This window comes from Cyprinodon variegatus, unplaced genomic scaffold, assembly GCF_000732505.1.
Source record: "Cyprinodon variegatus isolate N-32 unplaced genomic scaffold, C_variegatus-1.0 Scaffold95, whole genome shotgun sequence".
Classification (NCBI taxonomy): domain Eukaryota; kingdom Metazoa; phylum Chordata; class Actinopteri; order Cyprinodontiformes; family Cyprinodontidae; genus Cyprinodon; species Cyprinodon variegatus.
Window position 1 is genome coordinate 1,581,944 of NW_015150548.1, and position 25,404 is coordinate 1,607,347.

Below are 25,404 nucleotides of genomic sequence, written 5' to 3' on the forward strand. Positions count from 1 at the left end.
TGTTTAAATAAAACTGGCAGCGTAATGCTGAGGGATTGTTTAACTAAAATTGGCAGCGTTATGCTGAGGGACTGTTTAAATAAAACTGGCAGCGTCATGCTGAGGGACTGTTTAAATAAAACTGGCAGCGTCATGCTGAGGGACTGTTTAAATAAAACTGGCAGCAGTATGTTTGAGATTGTTTTACTGAAAAACGCAGCTTGTTGTATTGTTTCATGTAAAAATACAGCATCATTTGAATGTTTTCTTTAAAATGGCAGCATCATGCTGTGGGATGTGTTTGTTAAAAATAGCAGAATGTTGCTGTGGGCTTGTTTGGTTAATTATCTCTGCATTATGCTTCCTGATTCCTGTTTTAGTAGATCTTCACTTTTTCCAGAAGGCAGCATAAATCAGATTTTTAGGGTACAAAACATATTTCAATTTAGCCGAACCCTGACACGGACAGCCTAAGGCTCTTTATTGTCTTCATTTTATTGGTTTAGAACAGTGGTTTCCACTTTTTGCCACATTCTGAAAGCAACACTGTTTCACCCAGATAATAAAATAATCATTTTATCTCAGTATCCCATATTAAGTGCATCTTCTAAGAACTCAACTATGTATTTTTAAAGTGTCAGCTCATTAGATCAGATGTATAATCCGAAGGGATGAATGTTAGTATGAACAAAAGATGAGGTGAGATTTTTTTTTTTAATTGAAAAGAATCCTGGAAATAATTGTAGATGATGCATAGAGGATACTCGGTCCTGTCGGTGTTGTGCTGTTTACAAAGTGACCCAGGATAAATTTGACACGTTGGTTGTTTTCCACAGTATCTGTTCATCAAAGTGTCTAACTCAAACGTGACATGTTTGGTTGGTTTCCCTGGCAGGCATCGCTCTGCTCTACCTGCATCTCCACAGCGTGTTCAGAGAGGAGTCCCTCCTGCAGAAAGCGCTGGAACACGTCAGCCGCAGTCTCAAGTCTTTGACCCAACGCCACGACGTCACCTTCCTGTGCGGAGACACGGGGCCGCTGGCCATAGCTGCTGTGGTGTATGCTCGCCTCCAGAGGGCGCAGGAGTCTGACGAATGCATCAACAGGTCGCCGTTCTTTTGGTTTGGAGTTTTTATTTGGATGAAAGAAAGGTGGAACCAGCTCTGAGCTTTTCCTGCTGCTTCTCTCTCCTTAGACTGATGCAGTATTACCAGACGGTGGTGAACGGCTCCGGCGGGCTGCCAGATGAGCTGCTGTACGGCCGCGTGGGCTTCCTCTACTCCCTGGTCTTCATCAACCAGCAGTTTGGTCAGGATCGGATCCCTCTGCAGTACATCCAGCAGGTGGCTGCCTGTCAGGGTCCATCTGCTCTGGTTCGTATCTTCCAGTAGTTTCAGATTTCAATTACTTTTCTTCCCCATTTCAGATCAGTGAGGCCGTTCTGGCGTCAGGAGAGCACCTCAGCAGAAAGTTCAGGGTCCAGAACCAGAGCCCGCTGATGTACGAGTGGTACCAGGAGCAGTACGTTGGCGCCGCTCACGGGCTCGCAGGCATCTACTATTTCCTAATGCAGGTGGGACACGGGTCTAGTTCTCTAACCTGTAGAAACAGAGGGAAGCCTTTATGGAGCTGGAGGGTTTAGGGTGTTTTCACACCTGTAGCTTTAGATCAATTTAATGTCAGGTTGACCTAAAATTGGTCCCATTTGGGTCAGTATGAAAGCACAACCGGACTCTTATGTGCGGCAACTAATTTGGCCTGAAGAGGTGATCTTGTTCACCTATTAGACCAGATGAGGATCTCATGGTTCACGTTAAGGAGCAATAAATCTGCGACTTATCCTGAATCAGGCAGATAATTCTGTTACGCATTTCCACGGCGTTGTTATGTTTAAGCTGCAGCTGTGCTTCATTTTCACACACTGTAGTTGTAAATGCAACTATATGGAAAAAAGCTACTAATAACCAGCGTTAAATAACCAGTCTCCACCACGAAATCTATATCCGTTTATCTCTGTTACGTTTTCAGCAGTACGCTTTATAACCTACGGGGTGAATTTTGTTCCATTATTACAAAGAAAATGTTTTGTAATCCAGAAATGAAACTTTTAAAAACTTTTTAACACAAAATTTCTCTCCTTAGACAGAAATTATTTTTCCATACTTTTACATTTTTTGTTCATATTTAAGTTTTTCAGATTTTTTATGATTGTTACAGATTGCAGTCTTTTTAAATCACCTTCTCTTCACTTCTGGGGGTGGGCTTTCCTCTGGAGTGAGGAGAAAAGAGGCATTTCTATTGGTTTGCTGCACGTTAGCAACAACATTTTTAAAATATAATCCGAAAAAGACACATTTAAATAACAAAATTTGAAAAAAATCAAAAATGAAAATATAAAAAGTGAAATATAAATAAGATAATATGACAAAGTTCCTCTTAAAACTTGTTCATCAGCTTTATCTGTAGAGCACTTTAAAACAGCTGTAAAACGTGCTGAACATAGTTAAAAGTAATAAAATGCAGCATACTTTAACCTCAGTTTTCTTCTCATTAAAATGTAAAAAGTTCAGGGCCGGCTTTTCAGGCTTTAATGTCGTCTCAAATGGTTCAATAAAGAATTAACTGAAAAAACCATCTCCCTGCCTTTGCCTTTAAAGGTTTTTCTTCAACTCTCCATTAAACTCCACATTAAACTCTTCACTGTTTTAGATAAACTTGGTTTCTTTTTCCGGCATTGAATCCAGTAGATTTTCTAAACCCTCCACTCAGCTCTCTGTCTCCAGACCAACTAAAGGTTCTCTGCTCCGCAGCCCGGCTTCGTCTCGTCAGAGGAGCACGTTCACCGGCTGGTGAAACCCAGCGTGGACCACGTCTGCCGCCTCAGGCTGCCCACGGGGAACTACCCTCCCTGCTTGGGGGACGACAGGGACCTGCTGGTGCACTGGTGTCACGGATCCCCCGGGGTGGTCTACATGCTGCTGCAGGCGTACAAAGTGAGGAACCAGAGAGCGGATACCAGTGGAGTGGCAGCGCCATCTAGTGGTTAAAGCTCTGCTGTTGTTCCTTTTGCAGGTTTTTGGGATCCCTCAGTACCTGGAGGAAGCTCTGCAGTGCGGAGAGGTGGTGTGGCGCTGGGGTCTGCTGAAGAAAGGCTACGGGCTTTGCCACGGAGCAGCAGGGAATGCCTACACCTTCCTGGGCCTCTACCGGCTAACGCAGGACCCCAAGCATCTTTACAGAGCCTGCATGGTGAGAGAGCGCCGCTGGCTCAGGATCGGTATCCACAGACGGAGCTCTGCAGGATTTAGACCAAATTTTACTAAACTTTGAGTCTGTTTTCCTTTTCCTCTTTCTCTGCCTTTGATCTGAAAGTTCAGTTAAACTGGCTTCAAAGCAGCAGCAGTCACGGCGAAAACGGTGCGGCGCCAGCCCTGAAATTGAAAATTATTCAGAAGACGGCGACAGAGCCTTTAATGTTTATTGACAGGCAGGTCACCGGCTGTCCCTGAGCGACGACACTGGGGTCCTTTTTTTTATTTTTTATTGTTGGCAGAGCTCCAACTCGTCCTCTGATTAATACAGGTCTGTTCAGAGGAGGCCTGATCCTAATCCCAAACCCAGTCAGACCAATAGGAGCTCAGCTTTAGCAGTTAATGTTTCAGGATTAATCCGCCCCGCGCCGCTCTTTGCTCTGTTTCCCTGCAGTTTGCAGATTGGTGCATGAACTACGGCAGGCATGGATGCCGGACACCAGACACCCCCTTCTCCCTTTTCGAAGGTAAGAAAATATCAAAATGATCCCACTTCTGGGATTTGTTTCTCCCCTTTTAAGGATAATACCTCATCAGAAGTAGTTTTAGACCCTTTTCCAGATAGATGTTTCTAACTTATTTAATTTATTTTTTTTTATTTAAGGATCCCAATTAATCTGTACCGAAGTAAGGATAAACAGTTCATCACATCCAATAAAAGAATTGTATCACATTTAAAAACTACATAATTTTATTGACGAAAACACCAGAATAAGTAAATACTTTGACTTCTACATTAGGATTATTTTCTTACCAACTGTGACATTTTGAAAGAAAATGGTTAGTTTTCAACTTTGGGGAAATCTCTTCTGGTCTTTTTACAGGGTTCCCGCGGGTCCTTAAAAAGTCTTAAAGCTACAGTGTGTAATAATTACAGGGATATACAGTCAGAAATGTAATATATTATACATAACTATGTTATTTATCATCATCTACGAGCTCAGCCTCTTAACCTTAATATTTGCGTTGCCTTAGAATTCGTTATTTATAATTACATAGGAGCGGGTCTCGCAGCCATGGAGGCAGACATTTTTGCGCTACGGCAGCGCAGGGCCAACAAACTAGCGATTGCGAGATCGCCCATTACGCTCGAAAGTAACTACGTCAAGTTGTGAGAGATGAACTGAGACGGTACTGAACACACAGACTAATGAAATACTATCTGTAAAATTATCTTTGTAAACAAACCTCATCCCTTGAGAAGGTAGGTGATGCGGACGTGGAAGACATTTTGTCCCGTAACGCTCGCCGTACTGTTGGGGGGGAGAAGCGGTGGGGGGGGGAGATGTTCATGTTGCTGCAGTCTGCAGTCTGACCGCTAGCTGTCGCTGAAAATTACACACTGTAGCTTTAAAAGGCATTGAATTCTTCAAAATAAAACTTAAGACCTTAATTGGTATTAAAATGTCTTAAATTAGTCTTTCGTTGGTCTTATTTTTTTAAAACATCATAAATAAGTTATTTATATTATGATTTTTTTTTTTATCTAAATAAAACATTTAAAAAAAATGTATTTAAAAAAAATTATAACGGCTCGCCATTATTGGTTCCGTCCCGATAGCGGAACCAATAAAGCGTTGTTGCGGCCGGAACATTTGGGAGATGTGCCATTTACTTTTTGTCTGGAAAATATGAGCTAGTGTAAATGTAACGAAAATGGCTATCCAGCCAAGAGTTTTCTCCATGGTTAAAACCAGTATCAGGGAACACACATGAGGCACAGTGGATTTTGTGCAAGAAGCAATTCAAGCTCAGAACGATGGGAATTAAGGCAGTGGAGTCACATGCGAAGCGCGAAACACAAAGCATCAAAATGGAGTTACAGAGAAACAGCCGTTATTTCTCAGTTTTGTTCCACCCTCCACATACTAAGAAAACCATACAAAGAAAAATAGCTGCAAAAAAGACTTAGCACTGGTTATGTTGTGGCTTTAAAACTGATTTGTTTTGTTCCCTGCTAAAACAAAGTTTGTGAATTCAGTTAAATAATTGTTAAAATATATCCGTCATTTGTGTTTTTAGCTTTCTTCCTGTATGGGAAGTTTTTCAATATTTTAAACATTAGTACAGTGGTTTATGTTATAATAAACCTTTGGGTTAAGTTGTCGCAAGCAGGTTTTTCTTCTGTTTCTTGTGAATTTGGTCTTAAATTTTTATTTCAAGTGGCATTAAAAAGTCTTGAATTTAACTTGCCTCATGCTTTAGGAACCCTGTTTTAAATCCCATTAGCTTTTTTTTCTCCACTACCCACTTATGAGTGAACATTAGATCCTGTAGTAGTTCGTTATTGACCTTATCCAGATAACGGACCGTGACGTATAGAGCTGTATCTGCATAAATATTTGTAAAACAAATTGCATATTATTTAGAAAAGATATAGTTAAGCAAATGACTGAGATAACAGCTATGGTGAATTCCACACGTTAGGGTAATAGTGTCAGTTGTTGTCTGTTGATGAAATAACGACTGAAAAACAGATCCATAAGCTACTAGTTTCCGAAGAAGAAGCTAACTAGAAATCTCAGAATGTCAAAAAGGTTCTATTTTTAAATATCTGCTAGTAACCAGGCCTTCAGTTCGGCTTAATCGGGTTAAAACATTTTTCGCTTTTTTCCTCCATGATTTGTAAAGTATTTCGTACTTTACCACTTTGGAAGATGTTGTATTGGAAAAGTTATGTTTCCCCCTCAAAATTATTTAATAAGTGCATTTGTATGTAAATTGTTTTTTTGTTTTTTTTTTCTATTTAAATCAGATTGTTTACATTTAGATTTTGAGATAAAAAAAGGTAAAAATAGAGGCTAAACTGTCTATAAAGCAGTTTGTGCTGTAATTCTTTTATTTTCCTTTATACTTTATAACAGCTTAACATAGCAAAAAGAAAACTTTCACAACATGCTTTTTCCCTTCCCACCTTTTCGCTTCTCATTACAGGCATGGCCGGCACCATCTACTTCCTGACAGACCTTTTGCAGCCAATGAGAGCGAGGTTTCCAGCTTTTGAGGTGTAGAGGGTGTCCACAGGTAGTCGCCTCCCTCGTCCAAAACACCAACACCGCACCACGCTTGCTGTCATACGCATGCAAGGACGCGACATCTCTTTAATCCTGCGACAAAAACGTCTTTTTACGCAGACGATTCCCTGTTTTATCTCACAGATCAGCTAAGCTTTCCGGTGCGTATTTTTTGTGTTTTTCAGTGACGTTGTTTTTCGGTTGTTTTGAAGAAAAGGTTGGTAACATTTGAAATGTAGATGTTTTAATGTCTAGATTAAAATAAAGAATGCATAAGTTGTTGTTTTTTTTTTTTTTTCCAAGGTGTAATAACACTTTAATTAAGGTAGTTATGAAACAGCTTGAGCTGTGTCTTATGATAATGACTGAAAAATAAAATTTGACAGATATATGCTTTAGTTGACTTAAGTTTTTTTTTTTGTTTTATTGTTTCCTTTCAGCAGCAGCAGCAGCTAGAAAAATACACTAGGTGGCAGCAGAGAGTTATTAGTCAAATGCCTTTACTGTCAAGTTTGACATTTAGTGCCAACATAAAAGGTTTTTCAAAGCCATCATGCAAGGGAAAATGTAAATATATCTGAGATTTAATATTAAAACTAAAACATTGACATTTGATTTTAAATTCAAAAGCTAAATGTCAATTAAATTGTTTTAATTGAAATCAGTCAATTTATTTTCAAAAAGTTTCTCCAAAAGCAGTTTTGGAAAACCATCAGCAACACAATCCGACTTATTATTATTTTTATTATTATTATTTTTTTTTTTTTAGCCCCTCTCACTACCCTCAGGCTGTTTTATGGGCCAATGCCAGCTGGGATCTTGGAGAGCTGTAGAGGAGTCAGAGCTGTGGTTACTGTACCAGAGACTTAAGAAATGGGGGCGCAGGAGAAACCCAACACCACCTACAGGACTGAAAGTAAAAATAGAGCTCATCTGCGCCGAAGGTGTGGCCATCAGGACACGGCTGCTGCTGCTGCTGTGCACGCACTCCTACAAATGTCCTCCAACGCTTTTATCCCTGCTGGAGTCCAACCGGTCGGTTACAGTCGATAAAGAGATGAACGGTCACATATTAGTGTTTCTGATTGGTGTTTATTTTATTTCTAATCTTTGGAACAAAATGTCAAAAATTTGTTTGTTGATAAAACAGCTGATGTTTAGAGACTCGTGTTTATATTGCCAAGAAACATCAAAGATGTGAGCTATGATTAAATGTATCTAACTTTCTGTGGATTGATGAATTCATAAGGTCGTGTAACATTTGAAGGGAAATGGAAAAATAAAGTTTGCAGCATTAATTTCAGTGAAAATCAATGTTTGTTGTAGTTTTTCAATGTAACGACTAACTTGATTACCAGAAATGTGGTGAAAGAAACCAGTTCTTTTACTTCTGTGGAGATTTTAACACTGTTTTAACTACCCTTTTCTTGCAGTTATTTACTTTGCCATTATTATAGCTGATTATAAAAAATAAAGTTGAGCCAAAGATCAAAGAAATGCCTTTCAAGAAGATTATGGATGACTTTCTACTAATGATGGATGACTTCCTGCTTGAGAGGCAGAAGCACCTCTAAGAAGTGAAATAGGAAAAAAAAAACAACACAAACTTTGAACTACAAATAAGCTAATCTTAAACTCTAAAACGCATAAAGAGACCAGAGTGGAGGTGATTCCAGATGATTAATATTGGAATAAAAACTACCTCAAACCTAAATTAGAAACGGCGTTAAATATGAGCTTAAACCAACAGGCTGAGATGTGTGTAAGGCTAAACAAATGTGGATTTGATGGAAATGTGAGTGTGTGTATGTATATATCTATATATATTTATTATGCCGCCTCCACCTAAAAATCGTCAGTTTAGCACAGACTTTAAATCTGATGCCTTTTGATTAATAAACCCAAAGGCACTAGGTTAAAGAGAGGGAAAAAAAGTAGGGGACTAAAAAGAGAGCCCTGTGGAACGCCATGGAGGGTTTAGAATCTGCTCTTCTAACATATGGTTCTGACTGCTAAAGAGGACCTAAATCAGTTTAATGTAGGTGCAAAAACTACCCACATGAAGCTGGAAAAAGGTCGTTTAGTCAAGCAGCAATTAAAAACACAAAGATGTTATTAAAATGTAATGATTAAGTAGTTTCTGTGCTGTGGTGAGTTTTAAAACCATACTGAGAAAAACCTCAGGATATTATGGTCATCTAAGAAGGGATTAACTGATTAAGATTGTAGAAGCTAAAGGATGCTTGGAGGTGAGGTGGTTGAAAGCTGATCAAATGTCTCAGAATCGCAGGGAAAAGTTGATGGCTGGATAGGGCCGCTACATCTGTTAGCCGTCAACCCCTGTATTGACGGGGAGCTCTCAAAAATCTACTGCATAACTCTGAGGATTTTATTAACTGACCAAACAATATTTGATAAATACTGAAAATTGGTTTATTTTATTTTATTTTTTAGCTCTGGGTAAGTATGAATTGAACAGTGCGATGATACATCCAACAAAAACTGAAATCATGAGCTCATTTTAGACGAGCAGAGGAACAGCCGGGAAAAAACATGGATGAATAAATTCCACAGAAACAGCTGAGGCCACCTAATTATTAAAATGTCTTACATGTAATTAAATCTCCGTATTAGTCCAAATGTTCTCCGAAGGAGACAAACAGGATTATGAACACAGAAAGAACGCTTGTCGATAGGGAAAGGACATAGGGTCAGAAAAGATGCCAAACATCCATCCTGTCATAGATCAATAATCATCATATTATAATGGACGACACGGCTGTCCAAATAAACAGGCAGTCTGGGCCGGGATATATCTGGGAGAATTGCAGAGATAGACACTTGAGGTAAGACAATCTGTCGACTGTAAAGTTATTGGTCCCTTGAAATCTAGTGTTTTTACCAAGCCATTTAGGGGCCTGCTTAAACATCAGGAGGATGCTTTGATCAGATGAGGACACTTCTGGAGGAAAACTGTTTGTTCAGGTATTGCTGCAAACAAATGGATTGGGAGATGGAATAAAAAAAAAATGTGATCCAGAAATAAAAGTAGGCCTAAACATAATTTTTTTTATAAAGAATTTGTTTTTGAGTTACTGCTGTCTTCTTGGGTTGTTTTTATTTTTCTCAACTTTTTAAAAATATTTTTTATTTTATTTTATATTTTCAAATAAAAAAATAGACATATTTTATATTTTCAATTTAAAATGATATAGTAGCCTATTGTTCTTTTACAGCTTAAATATATTTTTGCATATTGATTTTTTTTTTTTCAAATTGCTTTTTCCAGATAACCTCTATCCTAGTAAATTAACCCCACCCACCACCGGATCATTTTTGAATTCATTTTTGCCTGCGAGTTTGGTCTAGCCTAGATCGATGCCTCAGGCCCTAGAACTGGCTGGCCAATCACAATGCAGAGATGTGTTTTGAATTTCTGGATGCAAAGAGGCTCTACGCTCATTCATTTTTAAGAAGGACGGATTCGCCATTTTATCGACAGGCTGTTTGTTTACACTCCCCAACCAGCTTTCTGTCGCACTTACGACGTCACAGTCAGTTGTGCTCATTGGTCAGAGCATTGGCCAATAGGCACAGACATGGTTTGAAAAACAACGGGTTGTTCTCATCAACAATCTTCCAATGTCTCATTCATCAGGGCCAGACTAAATTACACATTTAATCTCACATTTAGTCTGGTTTATCAGGCTGGATAACCTCTCCACTGCGGCCATATTTTTCTCTGGAGAGAAGAGTGGAGACACGTTTCTATTGGTCTGTAGGGATCCTAGCAAAAAAATTGTATTGGTCAATGTGTGCACCAAGAGCGAAGCAGTTGCATTGGGCTTGACGAGAACAAAATGTGATCTGTGAAACGCAATTTGGAACGAAAAACGCAATGGAAAACAAATTTAGAAACAACTGAAAATAAAAAGTCTGTAAAAAAAAAAGTTTCTGGATTACTTTTTTCCCCCCATTTCTTTCCATCATCTTTGCTATAATGGAACAATATTCACTCCGTAAATAATTGCTAACCAAATAGTGCTTGCAGGAAAGAAGGCACTAGTACCAAGAAGTAGTGCACTCTTTAGCATCAATGCAGCTAGCATAGAGACGCCTTAGCTGCCACTAGCTTTATGTTTGCCCCTATCCTTTCCGTCATAGTCATATGGGTATAGCCAACCTCATAGAGTTTAACAGAAATAAATGTTCTTTTTCCACATGTACTCTTTGCATGACACATGCTAATCTACCCGTCATATGTTTTGGGTTTCAGAACTAAGCTAGCGTCATTCCTGTTTGTATCTGCCCTGTTTTGACAGGCGTGAAGCTGAAGGCTGTCTGGATTCAGCACAGCAGTCAGGTGCTCCTTCCATACCCAGATCTTACTGTTGACCCCACGAAAGATGAACGATAGGGGCTACAATTTGAAATATTCGGATTGAGCCAAAGACTCGTAACGTAAAGCCATAGCTGCAGTGGAATGTTCTAGATCACGGTGTTCTGGTGTCACAACGACACATTCGGAGTCTAACTGAGAAGCAAGACTTGAAAACTGATGTTAACAGATGGCACCAATGCAAAGCTCATAGAGACACTACAGTATTCGATTCTTATTACTGAGATTGAGGTGTAGATTATTTGGAAATTAAAAAATCAACGATACGACAAATTCCCTCTAAAAAAGCTCACAAGATGTTCATTTCAAGGCTGCTACTTCAATAAACATTTTAAAAGATAAAATCTGAAAGTTATGCTATTCTGTTCATCAAAACTTAAGGTGAGTGTTCAGAATTTGTTGTTTGAATGAAAACGATTAAAGTGCGTAGATCCAGACATGACTGCACTCAGGGTTTGTCTGTTTTTTTGTTTTTTTTTACAATGTTTACCTTTTCGACTGCAGATTTATCTGGTTTGTTAAAGCAGCAAAAGAAAAAAGGAAAAAACTTCTGTATGATAAACCTCATGGATCTCAAGTTTACCAGCATGCTCACCAACTCCATACCTGCCGAAGGGGAGTTAACTTTTCAACTGCTTTTTTTCCCTCTGCTGTCATTTCACCATATGAGGAGGAGTGTTCTGGCCGTTTTAAAAATATCACCTTGTAAATAAGATTGACAGGTCCAAGGATCCATCTGAGGAAAGCAGCCTGATCTGTTGCATTTCCCCCTTGTTAGCTATCCTCTAGAAAGTTTACCTCCACTGACCAGGTAGTTTTAGTATTTCATTCCTTAGAAATTATAAACCCCATGTCTTAATTCTGGAGACGTTGCTTGGCCTTCCAAAAATAGTCCCTTCCCCTTCTAAAGGCCGTCTCCCTTTGCTCTGAGGGGAGCACAGCTCTTCTTTCCCTAAGAAAGTTAAAGATGTTCCAAAGTGTCATTTGATCCCCCAACCCCCACTATGAGCATATGTGACATCACATGCCAGGCATAAATAAGGGGGCTTTGACCATGGCTCAGGACCACTCTATCTTGGGACTTCAGCTTCTCTTCTCCTTTCTTTCCGCTCCTCTGTGCACCTTCTCTCCAAAATGGTGTGTAGAAAATGTTGGATGGTTCAATTTGGGCTGGGTTTGGATTTTTGCTATCAGATTGGGCCCCTTAAAGCTTTTTGTTTGGAATTTCCCATTTGCAAGACTCCAAATTGTGTTTGTTTCGTCAACCTGGCTATAAGGGGTTCAACAAATACCCAAAGAAAAACACAAGAGCTCCATCATCCTTACCAATAGTTTGGAATGAAGTGGGTTTGGTTGCTTTTATTATTATTCTTTGATTCATGTGTTCATTTGTGCATTTTTTTGTGTTTCTATACGACAGACGGAGTTCACACCGGACCAGATTGAGGGTAAGTCAAGAAGATCTCGCTAGCTAAAGCTACGTCAATTCAGCGGGTGGAGAGAAAATACGAGAAAATACATCCTTGTAGTGTTTTGCACCAGCCAACAGAAATTTTCATATAAATTTTCCAATTATCACCCCAAGAAAACCACATCTCTTGTCTAAAAGCAGAGCAAAGACAGCTGTTGAAGATAGCATTCCAAACACTTGACTTTAATTGTCTATTCTAAGACGACCTAGCCCCCTTTTATAAGCGTAAGTGGTGTTAATTCCCAGATACTGGTATTGCATTACCAAACCATCTCCATCCCGTTATTTTCTTGTTGAGAGAGATGTGTCAAGGACTGCTTCGAGAGTCTAAGAAACACCCTTATGTCTTTTGGCAACCATTTTCTTGGTATCTTTTAGGATCCTTTTTCAAGCAAGGTGTCGCTAAGTTCATAGTCAGCATTCTCAGGTTCAATCAGCTGAAGCCATGTCTCTTTATGGCTTTGGTTTTCTCTGTCAGGGTCTATCAGTTTACTCCATGCAAGAATGAGGAGGGGTCGGGGTTGAAGGAGAGGGTACAGCTGTTGCTGCTAGGACTGAGACATTGGATTGCCTGGATCACTCAAAAAGGTCACTTTGAGTTCCTGGTGGGATTTGTAGAGATGGCAAACCTTTGTCTGGGGCCCATTTTTTTATCATCTCTGCTTAGATACAGCTGTTGTTTTTAGTTAGCCATTAACAATGGCAAAAGCATGTGGTTAAGACTCTTTTTAATCTTCAGTACAGCGTGGCATTGTGCAGCTGTCACCAACAAGAATGTTCTAATCATCGAAAACACAGAAAGGCAATTATGACAAGCAGGCTGAGATTTTTATCTCCCAGCTTGCTACCGAGACTTGAAACTCAACCGTTTCTTTTGTCTTTCCCTTAGACTTCAAGGAGGCTTTTGGTCTCTTTGACAGAGTCGGTGACAACCAGGTGGCCTACAACCAGGTGGCCGACATCATGCGTGCTCTGGGCCAGAACCCCACCAACAAGGCTGTTGTCAAAATCCTTGGCAACCCCAGCGCTGACGGTAGGAGAATAAAGTTCTTCAAGGAAAGTTCCAGCTGTTTTCTTGTATCTCCCTAAACAAGAGAGTGCTGTAAACCAACAGACATGGCCAACAAGAGGCTTAACTTCGACGCTTTCCTGCCCATGCTGAAGGAGGTCGACGCCCAACCCAAGGGAACCTACGACGACTACGTTGAGGGTCTGCGTGTCTTTGACAAGGAGGGCAACGGCACAGTTATGGGCGCTGAGCTGCGCATTGTGCTCTCCACTCTGGGTAAATTTAGACAGGCACATATATAGTTTGCTTAGCAGGCAGGGAGCTTGAAATTGAGAATCTGACATCCATTCTTGCACATCTCCAGGAGAGAAGATGAATGAGGCTGAGATTGACGCCCTTATGACTGGACAGGAAGATGAGGCTGGCAGTGTACACTATGAGGGTAAGCCTTCGAACTTTCAGGCCCCTATTTTTTAATGTTTCATTGAAACCATGTAATAACCCAAACCTTTTCCTGCAGCTTTCGTCAAGCACGTCATGTCTGTGTAAGAGGCCGGCAGCACGAGTGCTGAAGAAACTGTAGCTCACCTACAGACAGCCCAACAGTGTTCTGGACATCACACTGTTATAAAGACCAACCAAGGAAAGACAAGGACTATGTACAAGGGATGTTGAAGCAAACCCATCTTGTTGTTTTATTGTTTTCCTTTCCACTTCGTCTCAAACCCACCTCTCTCAGGACGCCACCTCTTTTGTTGTAGACCCCACCTATCACTCGGCCTCTACTCTCCCCCCCGGGGCATGTCGCCACTCTTGCCGCATGGGGTGAGGAACGGGGGAGAAGGGGTGACCACTCATCAAGTGAGGGTAGATCCCTCCCTTCCCACCGCCACCTCATTCAGTTCCGTCATCACTGGCCCAGCAATGCCAAAGGTGCTGGAGAGCGGTCGTGGACAGACCGCCAGAAGTTTCCCACCTCCCTGAAAAGTTGTATTTATTTTCACTCTGATTCATGTCAGAATAAACTTTTCCAACGTACATCCCACCCGGGCTGATTCTTGATCTTTCATTACTAACATTCACATCTAGACGCTAAATCTAGATTCTCCCAACTCCAATTTTTTTTACAGACTCTGGATCAGTTTATTTGATACCTATTTTTAAGCTACCAAACTGTTGCAAATATCTTCCATTTAGTTTTTTCAGGTAATAGACAAATTAAAATCTAATTTAGATGGTATCTTTTGGTCATATTATCATTTATTTCTATACTGATACATAAATAAATACATTTTAATGAAATATTACATATTAGGACTGGCAGGTGTTTAACCCTCTACAGTACTTGATTTTATGCCTATAAATAGACTTTTAATTTTCTATAAGTGATTTATTTAATACAAGGATATGGTTGCAATGCATAATTATACAATACATTCCTCTTTGGCTTTTTTATCTGTTGCTTATTTCAAAACATTTTCTTCCATTTATGGAGTTAATTCATATTTTAGGGAGATAAAGGGCAGAAATAATCAACTTCCTATCTGTCTTTTTTAAATAGTAAAAATTACAACAAATTCATAATGATTTGAATCCCTTTATGCATAAAATATAAGATTAAAAATATGTTTATTATGTCATCTGGATATGGATTATTTATCGTAATTAGACGAAACTTCCTAAAAATTATAAGAAACCCAGAGTTTTTCTTTTCTGCCATTACAACTTGTTACTTTATTTACAAGTATTTTATAGAAATGACTTGAAATCATCTGTGGCGTGATTAAAAAATCCCCCTTCAAGAATGAAATTGATGCATTTTTTTTTTTATAGAAAACATGCCACTAACCCTGAGAATCTTTGTAAAACATGTTGTGCTGAATAAATGCAAACCGATCATTTGCACTGGTGAACTATAGCTTTTTATGTTTTTTCATTTTTTTTTTTTATAACTCACTGATGTAAGTACATCTTCAAAGACAAACATTTGCTTCAGGATGCAGGCAGTTAACATCCTGCTGACAGTTTTTGCAAGCCCAACAAGACATGAAAACAGCTGTTTTATGAAAACCAAAAATGTTCATCTCTATGCAGATGACGCAGTCGGCTTACTAAAGCTGAATCTTGTCCTGAATCCTTCCCAGACAGATTTTATTCTTTTAGCAACTCAAAAGGCTCAATCCAAGTACCTCTAATTGTAGCTCCTACCTCCTGTTCTTAGCATTTACCTCTTCACCTTTGGTGGGGCCAAGAGTAAGTCTATCCAGGTAAAGGAGCTATAGACAGAAAGCTTTCAGCCTCACTGACGTCATTACGGACTCACGCTGGTCAAGTTTCTACCATAGCCTTCCAGAAAACTACTCAAATGTAGAAAAAGGGCTGCTGCCCTCCATTATAAAACCCAAAATATATGAAAGGGAGAACATTTGTATGTTACACAGAGTACATCTCACCAAGTAATATATTTTTCTTCAACTTCATGATGTTGTTTGTGCCTAAATGCTCTGTCTATGAATGTCAGGAGGTCCCTTTGCTAATGGAATTGCTGCTGGAGAGCATCTTGCTTGCTGGTCTTAGTTCCTTCCTAACTGCTTGCACTATTTTATTGACCTGTTGTGTTTGCATTTCCACCACAGCTTCAAGGACCTTACCAATTTGAGGCATTTGGATCGAGAGTAAAATTAGACCATGTGTGATTCCTGCTATAAATACATCGGTATCTAGATGACTCCTTCACTTCTTAAACACCTGTGCATCAATTATTGAAAAAGTTGAGACAGAAACTTTCTCTTTTAATGTAATAAATGCTGTGATGGACAGGCGACCTGTCCAGGGTGTACAATGCCTCTCGCCCATAGACAGCTGGAGACCCCTGACCCAACTTGGGTTAAGCATGTCAGAAGATGGATGGATGGATGGATGTAATAAATGACTTATAGCTAACACTTTTTCGTCTGTGTTGGACTATGGTGAGCTTATACTCAACATATTGTCATTATCAGTTCGTATGAAATCGTACGAAAAGTTATGCACAGTATTTCGTAAGTTTTTGACGTTTTTCCACGAAAAAACAAATCAGTGCGCATGCGCAGGCAGACAGACGAAAAAAGCAGATCCGCGGACGGACGTAAAACTGGGAAAAACAGTGCAATAATTACTTCTTGATGTCTCGAACTACGTTGCTTGCTGTTTTGTATCTTAGGGTCAGGGTTAATTGTATGTTAAATTCTATGTTATTGAATGGTGCGTAAGATGCGCATGCGCAAGGATATCGCAAGACGTAAAAATATGACGAAAAAAAACATCAATAATATACGGAATTACTGTGCATAACTTTTGGTACCATTTCGTACGAACTGATAATAAGAATACACTGTTATACTTGTGCATCCACCCAGTGTTTTTTACAAGGTTGACACAGTTTATTATTTTGCATTGAGATTTGTCACCAACTGCAACAGTTTGATCAATGACTGTCAGTTATATTCTAGCATTGGATATGCTTCTGTGTCTACCACAGGCTGCATTGTTGGTTCTGCTTTATAATTAAGGTCATTCTAGGTCTATATCTATATCTCCCTGAGTGCATTTAAAGCTAGATTGATGGTCTTATTCAATTTTCAGGGTTTTTGAGTCTGCCTGATCTAACTCTCTAAAAAAAATTCTTTTCAAGTAGTATTTGACGAAGCAGTTTATATGTAATGTTTTGGAACAGTTTTTTATTGATTTATTTCATGTTTATTTATTAAATTTTTGCCTGGTCTTCCTTAAAAAAGAGAGTTAATCTAAATAGTTTTTTGGGGTTTTTTTGTTAAATAAAATTCACAAAAAACAATATTAGTGATAAGTGCACCAAGTGAACCATAAGAGGTACAGTCCATGTAGAGTAAAATAAAACTACAGCTCAGGAATGTGGATGGAATATGAACTTATTTACCAATCATGGAGAAAAAACAAAAATTTTCATTCATTCAGGGAAAATGTTCTGATTAGAAATCGTTAGAAAATAGTTCTTTCGGACCAACATGCAGAAAGCTACGGAAGAGGTTTAGGGCCACTGAAAAAAAAATGTTAACTGATTTTTTTTATTTTATTTCAGTATAGTATGGGAAAAAAGTCAGAATTCTGACTTTAATCTCAGAATTCTGACTTTAATCTCAGAATTCTGACTTTAATCTCAGACTTCTGAGAAAAAAGCCAGAATTCTGAGAAAAAAGTCAGAATTCTGACTTTAATCTCAGAATTCTGAGAAAAAAGTCAGAATTCTGACTTTAATCTCAGACTTCTGAGAAAAAAGTCAGAATTCTGAGAAAAAAGTCAGAATTCTGACTTTTGTTAAACATGTTAAACTGAAATAAAATTTAAAAATCAGTTACTTTTTTTTTTTTCAGTGGCCCTAATCCTCTTCCGTAAGAAAGCCAATCAGAATCAGAAATACTTTAATAATCCCAGGGCGAAGTTACTTTTGTTACATGATTCCATCTGTAATAGAGTGACTAAAGGTTTGATATAACACAGTTTCATATCATATATATATATATAAAATTAGGGGCCCCCTCTCCATCAGTTTGGGGTCCTTGACCCCTGATTTAGATAAGGAGTAGTGCTAAAGTTAAAAACGGTCGCCCCCTTGTGGTAATAAAAGGAAGTGAATACAGTCTAACTTCAATGATGTAAATTATTTTGTTTTTTTTTATATTAATTTTTTTGCTTTGAAATATAGTTATTTTGTTCTCCTTTTTATTCACACAGAAAACTGTAAATTTAAGCTCTTCTCTCTTTTTAACTGGGGCACAAAGACACCGACAACTCCTACCTATTATTTTATCCCTTTAATAACAACATGTGGATCAATTTAAATTCTAAATCTTAATGTTGACTATATGGTAATACTTAGTATAGTGGAGAGAGGAGATAGTTTTTACTTTTTCCTCAATTTCTCACAGGGTAGTAGTTTTAGAATGAACATATTTTTACACATTTAACCCACATCTGTTCCCTACACACCCATACAATTACATGTTTAGAAGCTAAATCTAAAGTGAGTAACGTGGATAAACAGCATTTGCCACATTTATTAACAAATAAAACTAATTTGAATCATTTTTGTCTCCAAATTATGAGATCATTCTTATAATATGATTAATATTAATAATATCTAATTACCATTGCATACCATCTCGTGTAAAAAGTAAATACAGCAATGTTTATTTAGTACAAAGGTTCCTATTGTAGGGGTTGGGACCATTGGGACCCCTAAGGGTCAGGACCTTAAATGGGGGGTCTTGAGATAGTTTTGATCATTATGATGTGATCCTGCAAGTACATGAGGGGAAAAAAATATGATTAAAAAATAATAATAAATGAAAAAATGACGTAAGTAGATGGAACATTTCTTCAATTTACAATATAAATATTGTAAATTGAAGAAATACAAGAATTAAAGGGGTAGGAGTACATAAGTTTTACTTCTTCCTACTCCTTTTCGCACTCTTGTTTGTTGTTTTTCTCTCCAATGTTTTTAAACATTGTTTTTTTTTTTTTTTTTTGTCTTTCTCTTGCATGTTCGAAATAAAGATACCAATAATTAAAAAAAACATGTATTTATTTATCTAGTAGTTCATTTCACTATTAAATATACCATTAAATGATACCATGCTAACCTAAACGTCCCGTTGAATATTTAAAAAATACATTTGATTCAATTTGCTAAGCTCAATCTAAAAGCAAGAAATGTGAAGAAAAGTCAAAATATAAGATTTGTTAGAAAAACTAGAATATTTTAAATTAAAAAAAAAATTTGAGAAAACCATTAGATTTCTAGATATAAAACCATAAAAAATTCTATTTGAAATAATAAAACTTTGAAAAATAAATAGTTTATCACCCATCTTCTGCACCTTCAGGCTCATGATGCCTATCTCCAGCAGTCTATGGGGGAAAAGCGGGTACACCATAAATAAAAAAATGAAAAAGCAATAAAAAGAAAAGTCTAACAAAGAACCCAAAACAATTCCCCATTCGTAAGGGGTGGACCCATTCTCCTGGTTCAATTTTCATGTTTTCTAAGCCATAACAAGTTGTTGGGCAACTTTATACAGCTTCAACCTCAACGCTAATTCTGACATTTTCATTTGATAAACGTCCTTGATGGGAAGTGAAACGCTCAAATTTTGAAAGAAAGTGCAGTGGATTAAAAAAAATAATAATAACTTTTTGGAATGATCATTACCAGGGCTGTACGCCGCACCCAAAAAATACAGAGGCCAAGAGTCAGAACATCTAGTTACCATAGCAACAGTGCATGTTGACTTAGGGTGATTAAATAGCTGCTTTTATTAGATAGTTGGGCTAGTTTTCGTTCTTGAAATATAAAACACATCACAGTTTGATGAGGGACAAAGATCATCGCCCTTGTTGTGGATATTTCTGTTTTTTTTTTTTGTTTTTTTTTGCAAAGCCATGTGAAACAGCATATGGGTTGTTTGGTAATGTGTGCACTACTGTGTTACACTGAGCATGTGCAAAATAAATGGTATGTGAGAAGTTCTCCAACCTGTATGAAGCCATAATGTAGGTAATAGTAAACCATCTTGGCAACTGCATTGACAATAGACTGCTGCAGAAATGGCTCATACTACAGCCCTACGGTCAGATTCACTGTAATTTATTTTGATGAATATCACAATTTAAGCAATAGAAAAAATAATTGATAACGAGGGCATGACCTCTGTGTCCTCAATGGTAGTTACGGCCCTGATTATGACCTGGATGACTGAGAATCTTCACCAGCAGACTTACCTCCTGTTATTAAGTCTATTTTAATAGTCCCAGTAACCTTTGGACCTGTTATAAGTTTACAGTAACACACCTTTCTCATTATCACTATTTTACTCCGACTCTGTTAGATCTCTGCCACTCCTGTTTTTTTTACTTTTTTATAGCACTTTGCAACCTTTGTTTTTTTTTTCCTTACAAAATTAAATCCTTTTTAGATTTGATGTAATTATAAAAAAATTATCCGTCTTAAAATCTGGATTTAAATAATATACAGGTTTTTATATGTCTATCATTTTATTGAAAACGTAAATCCAGATTAGTGGCTTGTTAAGAATCTACCACTAGGTGGCAGCAGGGAACAAGATGCCCCAGATTCCTCAGCTCAAAGAAGAAAAAAAAGAAACTACAAAAAAAAAGAGGTGTCACTCTGCTGCATATGAGGTGTTTTGTGCATTCTCTGAAAGACAACAAACGTTTAAAGTTTAAAAAGAAAATGTACGCGCATATTAAATTTAAAGCTGTGTTTTAAATACTAGAAAACCAAACCAAAGTTAAATAAAAAAAAAAAAAAAAAAAATGAAAACGCCTGCCACACCTGTAGCATAAAGCAACCGAGTGGTCGGTGTTTATAAACTAGACGATCTTTGCTTCTCCTGTTTCTGCGTTTGTTTGACTGATTTTCAACCAGGATGTTTTTAAAGAAAGCTTTTAAATCGTGTTTCTTTGGAGTTAAAAATGTCTCCAGACGAGGACAGGCGCTTCCTGCAGCCGCTGCCAGGTTAAACACGACGTTTACATTTTCTTATTAACTATTAAAGAGAGATAGATACATGTAGGTGGCTGAGAGGGAGAAAAAAATCTAAGTTTTAAAAGCAGAAATGTTTTTAGTCTGTTAGTGTGAAGTTATAACGGTAACATTTCTGATCACTCTGTGGCATAAGCGTCAAATGTTCTATTGGATGCAAAGGTTGTTTGTAAACAGGTCACTGTAACCTTTGACACACTTCTTTTACAGCCTCTTTTACTGGAAAGATCCTTAAATATCAGTTTTAAAAACTTTAATCAGCTCAGAAAACGAAACAAGAATGTTTTTGGAAAAAAAGAAGGAATTTTGATATGTTTCTATAACTTGAAGGAAGAGAAAAATGTGACAATTAAAACCAGTTTCAGATCAATTTGGTTCAAATATGCAGAAATAAAAAAAAAACTGTGAATTATTGAATTGAACTATTATTATTGCAAAGAAAACATTTTTTAAAATGGGATTAAAAGAAAATTCAATTAAGAAATGAAACTTCAAAAAACATTAAAGAAAACCGTTGCTGTCTTAGATTTTGTTTTTCAAAAAATAATTTTTTCAAATCTGTTACATTTTTATAAATTTTTTTGTATTTTATTTTTTCCTTGAATAAACTTACCAGATTTTTTGTTTATTTTTTTAAGTGTCTTCTTTAGATTGAGATTTATGAACTGCATTTAAAAAAATGTTAATGACATTTTTACAGGTCAAGAGGCAGCGTTCGTAGTGGGCTTGAAGTAAGGAGAATGTGATCTATAAAACGATTTTTAAAAGAATACAGTCGGTAAAACTCGGTTTTAAAAAAACAGCCACTAAAAAAACTTTAATTTAAAATGTGAAAATAAGAAATGTGTGTATATATATATATATATATATATATATATATATATATATATATATATATATATATATATATATATATATATATATATAAAATGTATGTGTCTATTTTTTTAACATCATCTGAGAAAAAGTTTTCAAAAATTTCATTAATGGATTACAATGTTTTTTTTGTTTTTTTTTATTCCAATATTCAGTGATGTGGTCCACAATAATGGTGCAAAATTCCCTTCATAAATGGAGCAGTACCTTTCTCAAAACAAACCATTATAGTTCTGTTTCCTCACAGGAAGCAGCACACTGAGGCTGAGCAGCAAGGGACGCCTCGTGTCGCCTCGATCCGACCAGAGACCTCCAGCGCCAGAACCCTGATGGACATCGGGACTCGTCGCATCTTTAACGAGGACCACGATATCTTCAGGCAAAGCGTTCGGCGTTTCTTCCAAGAGGAAGTTGTTCCACACCACAAAGAGTAGGTGGTTGGATATGGAGTGAACTTATTTTTGCTATAAATTGCTATAAATTTAACATTTTTAAAAAAGGCCATCTGGGATCGGAAGTTTATTTTTGCCAATCTTTTTTTCTTGAAATGTGTTTTTCATATTTTAGAATTTTATTTTTGTATTTTTTTCTGCAGCTGTTATATTTTGAAAGTTTATTTAAAAATAAATTTCTTTTTTTCTTTTTGTTTTACATATTTCTGTTGTTTCGATTTAGTTTGAATGCACTGTTTTCAAATTGCAAATGGACGTTTAAAACGACATTTTCGGCGGTTCAGAGCAAGTTGTACTGGCCTTGAAGTGAAGAAAATTTTAGCTGTAAAACATAATTTGAAAAATTAAAACGGAGAAAAGAAAGTAAACTAAAATCAGAAAGCATAACAATCTCTTTCAAAACCATTCTTTTCATTAAAAAAAAAATGTAAAAGTTTCATTTTTAGAAGGAATTTTTTTTATTTCATCAACAAAACATGTTATTTGTTCACAAGATTAATGAAGCAAAATTCACTCCATAGAGCCAGAGGGAGATGATGAAAGAAAAAGTATTTTTTTTACGGTTTAGGTTAGAACTGTATTTGTTCTCCCAGGTGGGAAAAAGCGGGCCAGGTGAGCAGGGAGGTGTGGGAAAAGGCAGGAGAGCAAGGTCTGCTCGGGTTGATGGTACCGGAGGAGCATGGTGGCATTGGAGGGGATGTGTTTTCTGCAGCCATTACATGGGAAGAGCAGTGAGTTTGCAATTCATCCACTTATCTGTATTCATTGATATCTGCTATTAATAACTGAAAACATTTATACAGATACTTTAAAATGAGAAGCAACCTTTTAAGACTAAACATTTGTTATTTTTATAATAAAATTCAACTTTGTTCCGTTGTCAGAATGTACACCAACTGCACGGGTCCGGGTTTTGCTTTGCACTCGGACATAGTCATGCCTTACATCGTAAACTATGGGACGAAGGAGCAGATCGAACGCTTCGTTCCCACTATGACTGCTGGGAAATGCATTGGGGCGATCGCAATGACTGAGCCTGGAGCCGGCAGGTGAGGATGGCATCCTCACTTCCTGTCTTGCGTTAAAGATATTCCTAACCAAGGTGTCTCTGTTTAAACTGCTGCAGTGACCTTCAGGGTGTGAGGACATATGCCAAGAAGGACGGCAGTGACTGGATCCTGAATGGCAACAAAGTAAGAGTTTAGTAAAAATCCAGTAGGGAACTTCATCTACAAATGCATCATGGGCTTCAATGTCTTTCTCTTCCTCTAAGGTGTTCATCACTAACGGTTGGATGGCGGATGTGGTGGTGGTGGTGACCGTGACAAACCGCGAGGCAAAGGCAGCTGCACATGGCATCAGTCTGTTCCTTGTGGAAAATGGCATGAAGGGCTTCCAAAAAGGACGGAAACTTGAGAAAATAGGCCTGAAGGCACAGGTAGCGGGTTTCCACTGCAGGTCCTCATAACGAATGGCTCAATTTACGGATGCTTGATTTCTCCTTTTTTGTCTCAAAGGACACGGCGGAACTTTTTTTTGAGGATGTGCGGCTTCCAGCTAGTGCTCTTCTGGGTGAACTCAACAAGGGTTTCTACTACCTGATGAATGAGCTGCCACAGGAGCGTCTAGTGATTGCTGACATGGCCATGTCCAGCTGTGAGTTCATGTTTGAGGAGACCAGGAACTATGTTATGCAGAGGAAGGCTTTTGGAAAGACCATCGCTCATCTACAGGTCTGTATCACCAAATGACCCTCTGTTAGTTCTCAATTTGAAAAAGCATCTTTTGTATAGTTTCCAGCAATAGTATGGCTCGAAACAGTAAAGGTGAAAAATATGTTGGGGCCTTGTCCGGGATTGTATCTTTGTATTTTCTTTGTTATCCTCTTAAATCTGTTAGGAGGCTGTGTTGCCTAATTTTTTTTTCTTTACATTTCTTTGTTGAAGTCATGAGGGTAACTCATAGATTGTAGCTCTATGTCTAAACTATGACTTATATTTTCTCCTCAGTATTATTTTTATTATAAAAAATGTGGATATTCACTTGTTGCATGGACTAAACTTGGTGCTTTCAGAGAAAATATGCTCACAGTGAACTTGTATTTAAAATGAGTAAATTAAAACACATTAAAACATCCTTTATAAATATTGAGTGATTTTGTTCCATAATGGTTGCAAGCAAAAAGCATGATCTGTTGATATAAAGAAAAAATCATAATTGAAAATGTTTTTTGATAATTGAAAAAAGGTTTTTAGAGTTATGTACTTTTTTTCATAGATGTTTTTTTTTTATTTCAGTAACGTGAAGTTTTAACATGTAACTTTTTCACACTTTTTAAGATTTGTTATATAAATCACATTCTTTTCACTTGAAGTCAAATGCCATTGTGACTTAACATCCATGCAGACCAATGGAAACGGTCTCCCATTTATTGCCGACCCTGATAAAGATGCACAAGGGAATTTTATTGATGAAGCAAAATCTATATTTAATGTATTTAAATTACACTGGTGTTTTTCATATCTTGCAAATTAAACAGTTTCTTTAGACCTTTAAAGAGAAGCTGGCCCACAGCATGACCAATCATCCACCAGTTAAAGTTCTTTGTGATTTCCAGACGGTGCAGCACAAGCTGGCTGAGCTGAAGACAGAGATCTGCGTTGGCCGTGCCTTCATCGATAACTGCCTTACGCTGCTTTCCGAGAAACGCCTGGATCCATCCACAGCCTCTATGGCCAAGTTCTGGTGAGAAATCTCACATAAAATCGCAAATGTCAAAAATAAAGAAAAAAACCTTCACTCTAAATCTCCCAAACAGGGCGTCAGATCTCCAGAACAAAGTGGCCACCCAGTGCCTGCAGCTCCATGGAGGATGGGGCTATATGTGGGAATACCCTATTGCTAAGTAGGTTCTGCAGCTTTAAGATAGAACCCTGATCAGACGTTTGCTTTATGTTAACCCTTCTTTCTCTGTTGTTTCAGGGCGTTTGTGGACTCGCGCATTCAGCCCATCTACGGAGGAACCAATGAGATCATGAAGGAGCTGATTGCGCGCAGCATCGTTAGTCAGAAGTGAGACTCTGGGTGTCTCATGTAAACGAAGCGCCGGGTGAAGCGGGATGAAACCTTTTGGAACAAAGAACCACTTCTGGACTCAGTCTGAAATTTTCTTGTAGATTCTGTTCTTCAGTTGATGTAATTTATCTAATTTATAATAAAAAAAAATATGATTTTAGATAAAAGGGAAGAATTGTACTGTAATCTGATCTGTTATTGTCTTTCTTTGTCAGATCTGTACACAAAATAAA

General features: G+C 37.7%; 3 protein-coding genes across 5 annotated transcripts in view; all 3 read left to right on the forward strand.

Annotated features, from left to right (window-relative positions):
- The window catches only part of lancl1 (LanC like 1), a 15,516-nt gene extending 8,651 nt beyond the window's left edge, over positions 1–6,865 (forward strand). For all 3 annotated transcript variants that reach the window (XM_015373980.1, XM_015373979.1, XM_015373981.1), the window contains exons 4-10: positions 875–1,085; positions 1,175–1,322; positions 1,406–1,552; positions 2,790–2,972; positions 3,052–3,228; positions 3,685–3,757; positions 6,225–6,865. In XM_015373980.1, the coding sequence (XP_015229466.1) occupies positions 875–1,085; positions 1,175–1,322; positions 1,406–1,552; positions 2,790–2,972; positions 3,052–3,228; positions 3,685–3,757; positions 6,225–6,301 (1,016 nt within the window). In that variant the 3' untranslated portion in view covers positions 6,302–6,865. The remainder of the gene's footprint in view (positions 1–874; positions 1,086–1,174; positions 1,323–1,405; positions 1,553–2,789; positions 2,973–3,051; positions 3,229–3,684; positions 3,758–6,224) is intronic.
- A 4,843-nt stretch (positions 6,866–11,708) lies between these two features.
- On the forward strand, positions 11,709–14,228 carry LOC107084239 (myosin light chain 3, skeletal muscle isoform). Its single transcript, XM_015373982.1, has 6 exons — positions 11,709–11,840; positions 12,124–12,151; positions 13,064–13,207; positions 13,289–13,459; positions 13,548–13,625; positions 13,704–14,228. The coding sequence occupies exons 1-6, from the start codon at positions 11,838–11,840 to the stop codon at positions 13,730–13,732; spliced, it is 453 nt and encodes a 150-aa protein (XP_015229468.1). The 5' UTR covers positions 11,709–11,837; the 3' UTR covers positions 13,733–14,228.
- A 6,380-nt stretch (positions 14,229–20,608) lies between these two features.
- On the forward strand, positions 20,609–25,398 carry acadl (acyl-CoA dehydrogenase, long chain). Its single transcript, XM_015373967.1, has 10 exons — positions 20,609–20,741; positions 21,892–22,074; positions 22,690–22,827; positions 22,981–23,145; positions 23,223–23,289; positions 23,370–23,534; positions 23,614–23,829; positions 24,714–24,841; positions 24,915–25,001; positions 25,079–25,398. Exons 1-10 carry the CDS (start codon positions 20,653–20,655, stop codon positions 25,170–25,172), a joined length of 1,332 nt encoding a protein of 443 aa, XP_015229453.1. The 5' UTR covers positions 20,609–20,652; the 3' UTR covers positions 25,173–25,398.
- The last annotated feature ends 6 nt before the right edge of the window (positions 25,399–25,404 follow it).

Coding starts and splice junctions, on each gene's coding strand:
- LOC107084239 (XM_015373982.1), top strand. Junction 13,460..13,547: donor CATTGTGCTCTCCACTCTGG/GTAAATTTAGAC, acceptor GCACATCTCCAG/GAGAGAAGATGAATGAGGCT. Junction 13,626..13,703: donor TGGCAGTGTACACTATGAGG/GTAAGCCTTCGA, acceptor CTTTTCCTGCAG/CTTTCGTCAAGCACGTCATG.
- acadl (XM_015373967.1), top strand. CDS start 20,653: ATGTTTTTAAAGAAAGCTTTTAAATCGTGTTTCTTTGGAGTTAAAAAT. Junction 22,075..22,689: donor GTTGTTCCACACCACAAAGA/GTAGGTGGTTGG, acceptor TTGTTCTCCCAG/GTGGGAAAAAGCGGGCCAGG. Junction 23,290..23,369: donor GGATCCTGAATGGCAACAAA/GTAAGAGTTTAG, acceptor TCTTCCTCTAAG/GTGTTCATCACTAACGGTTG.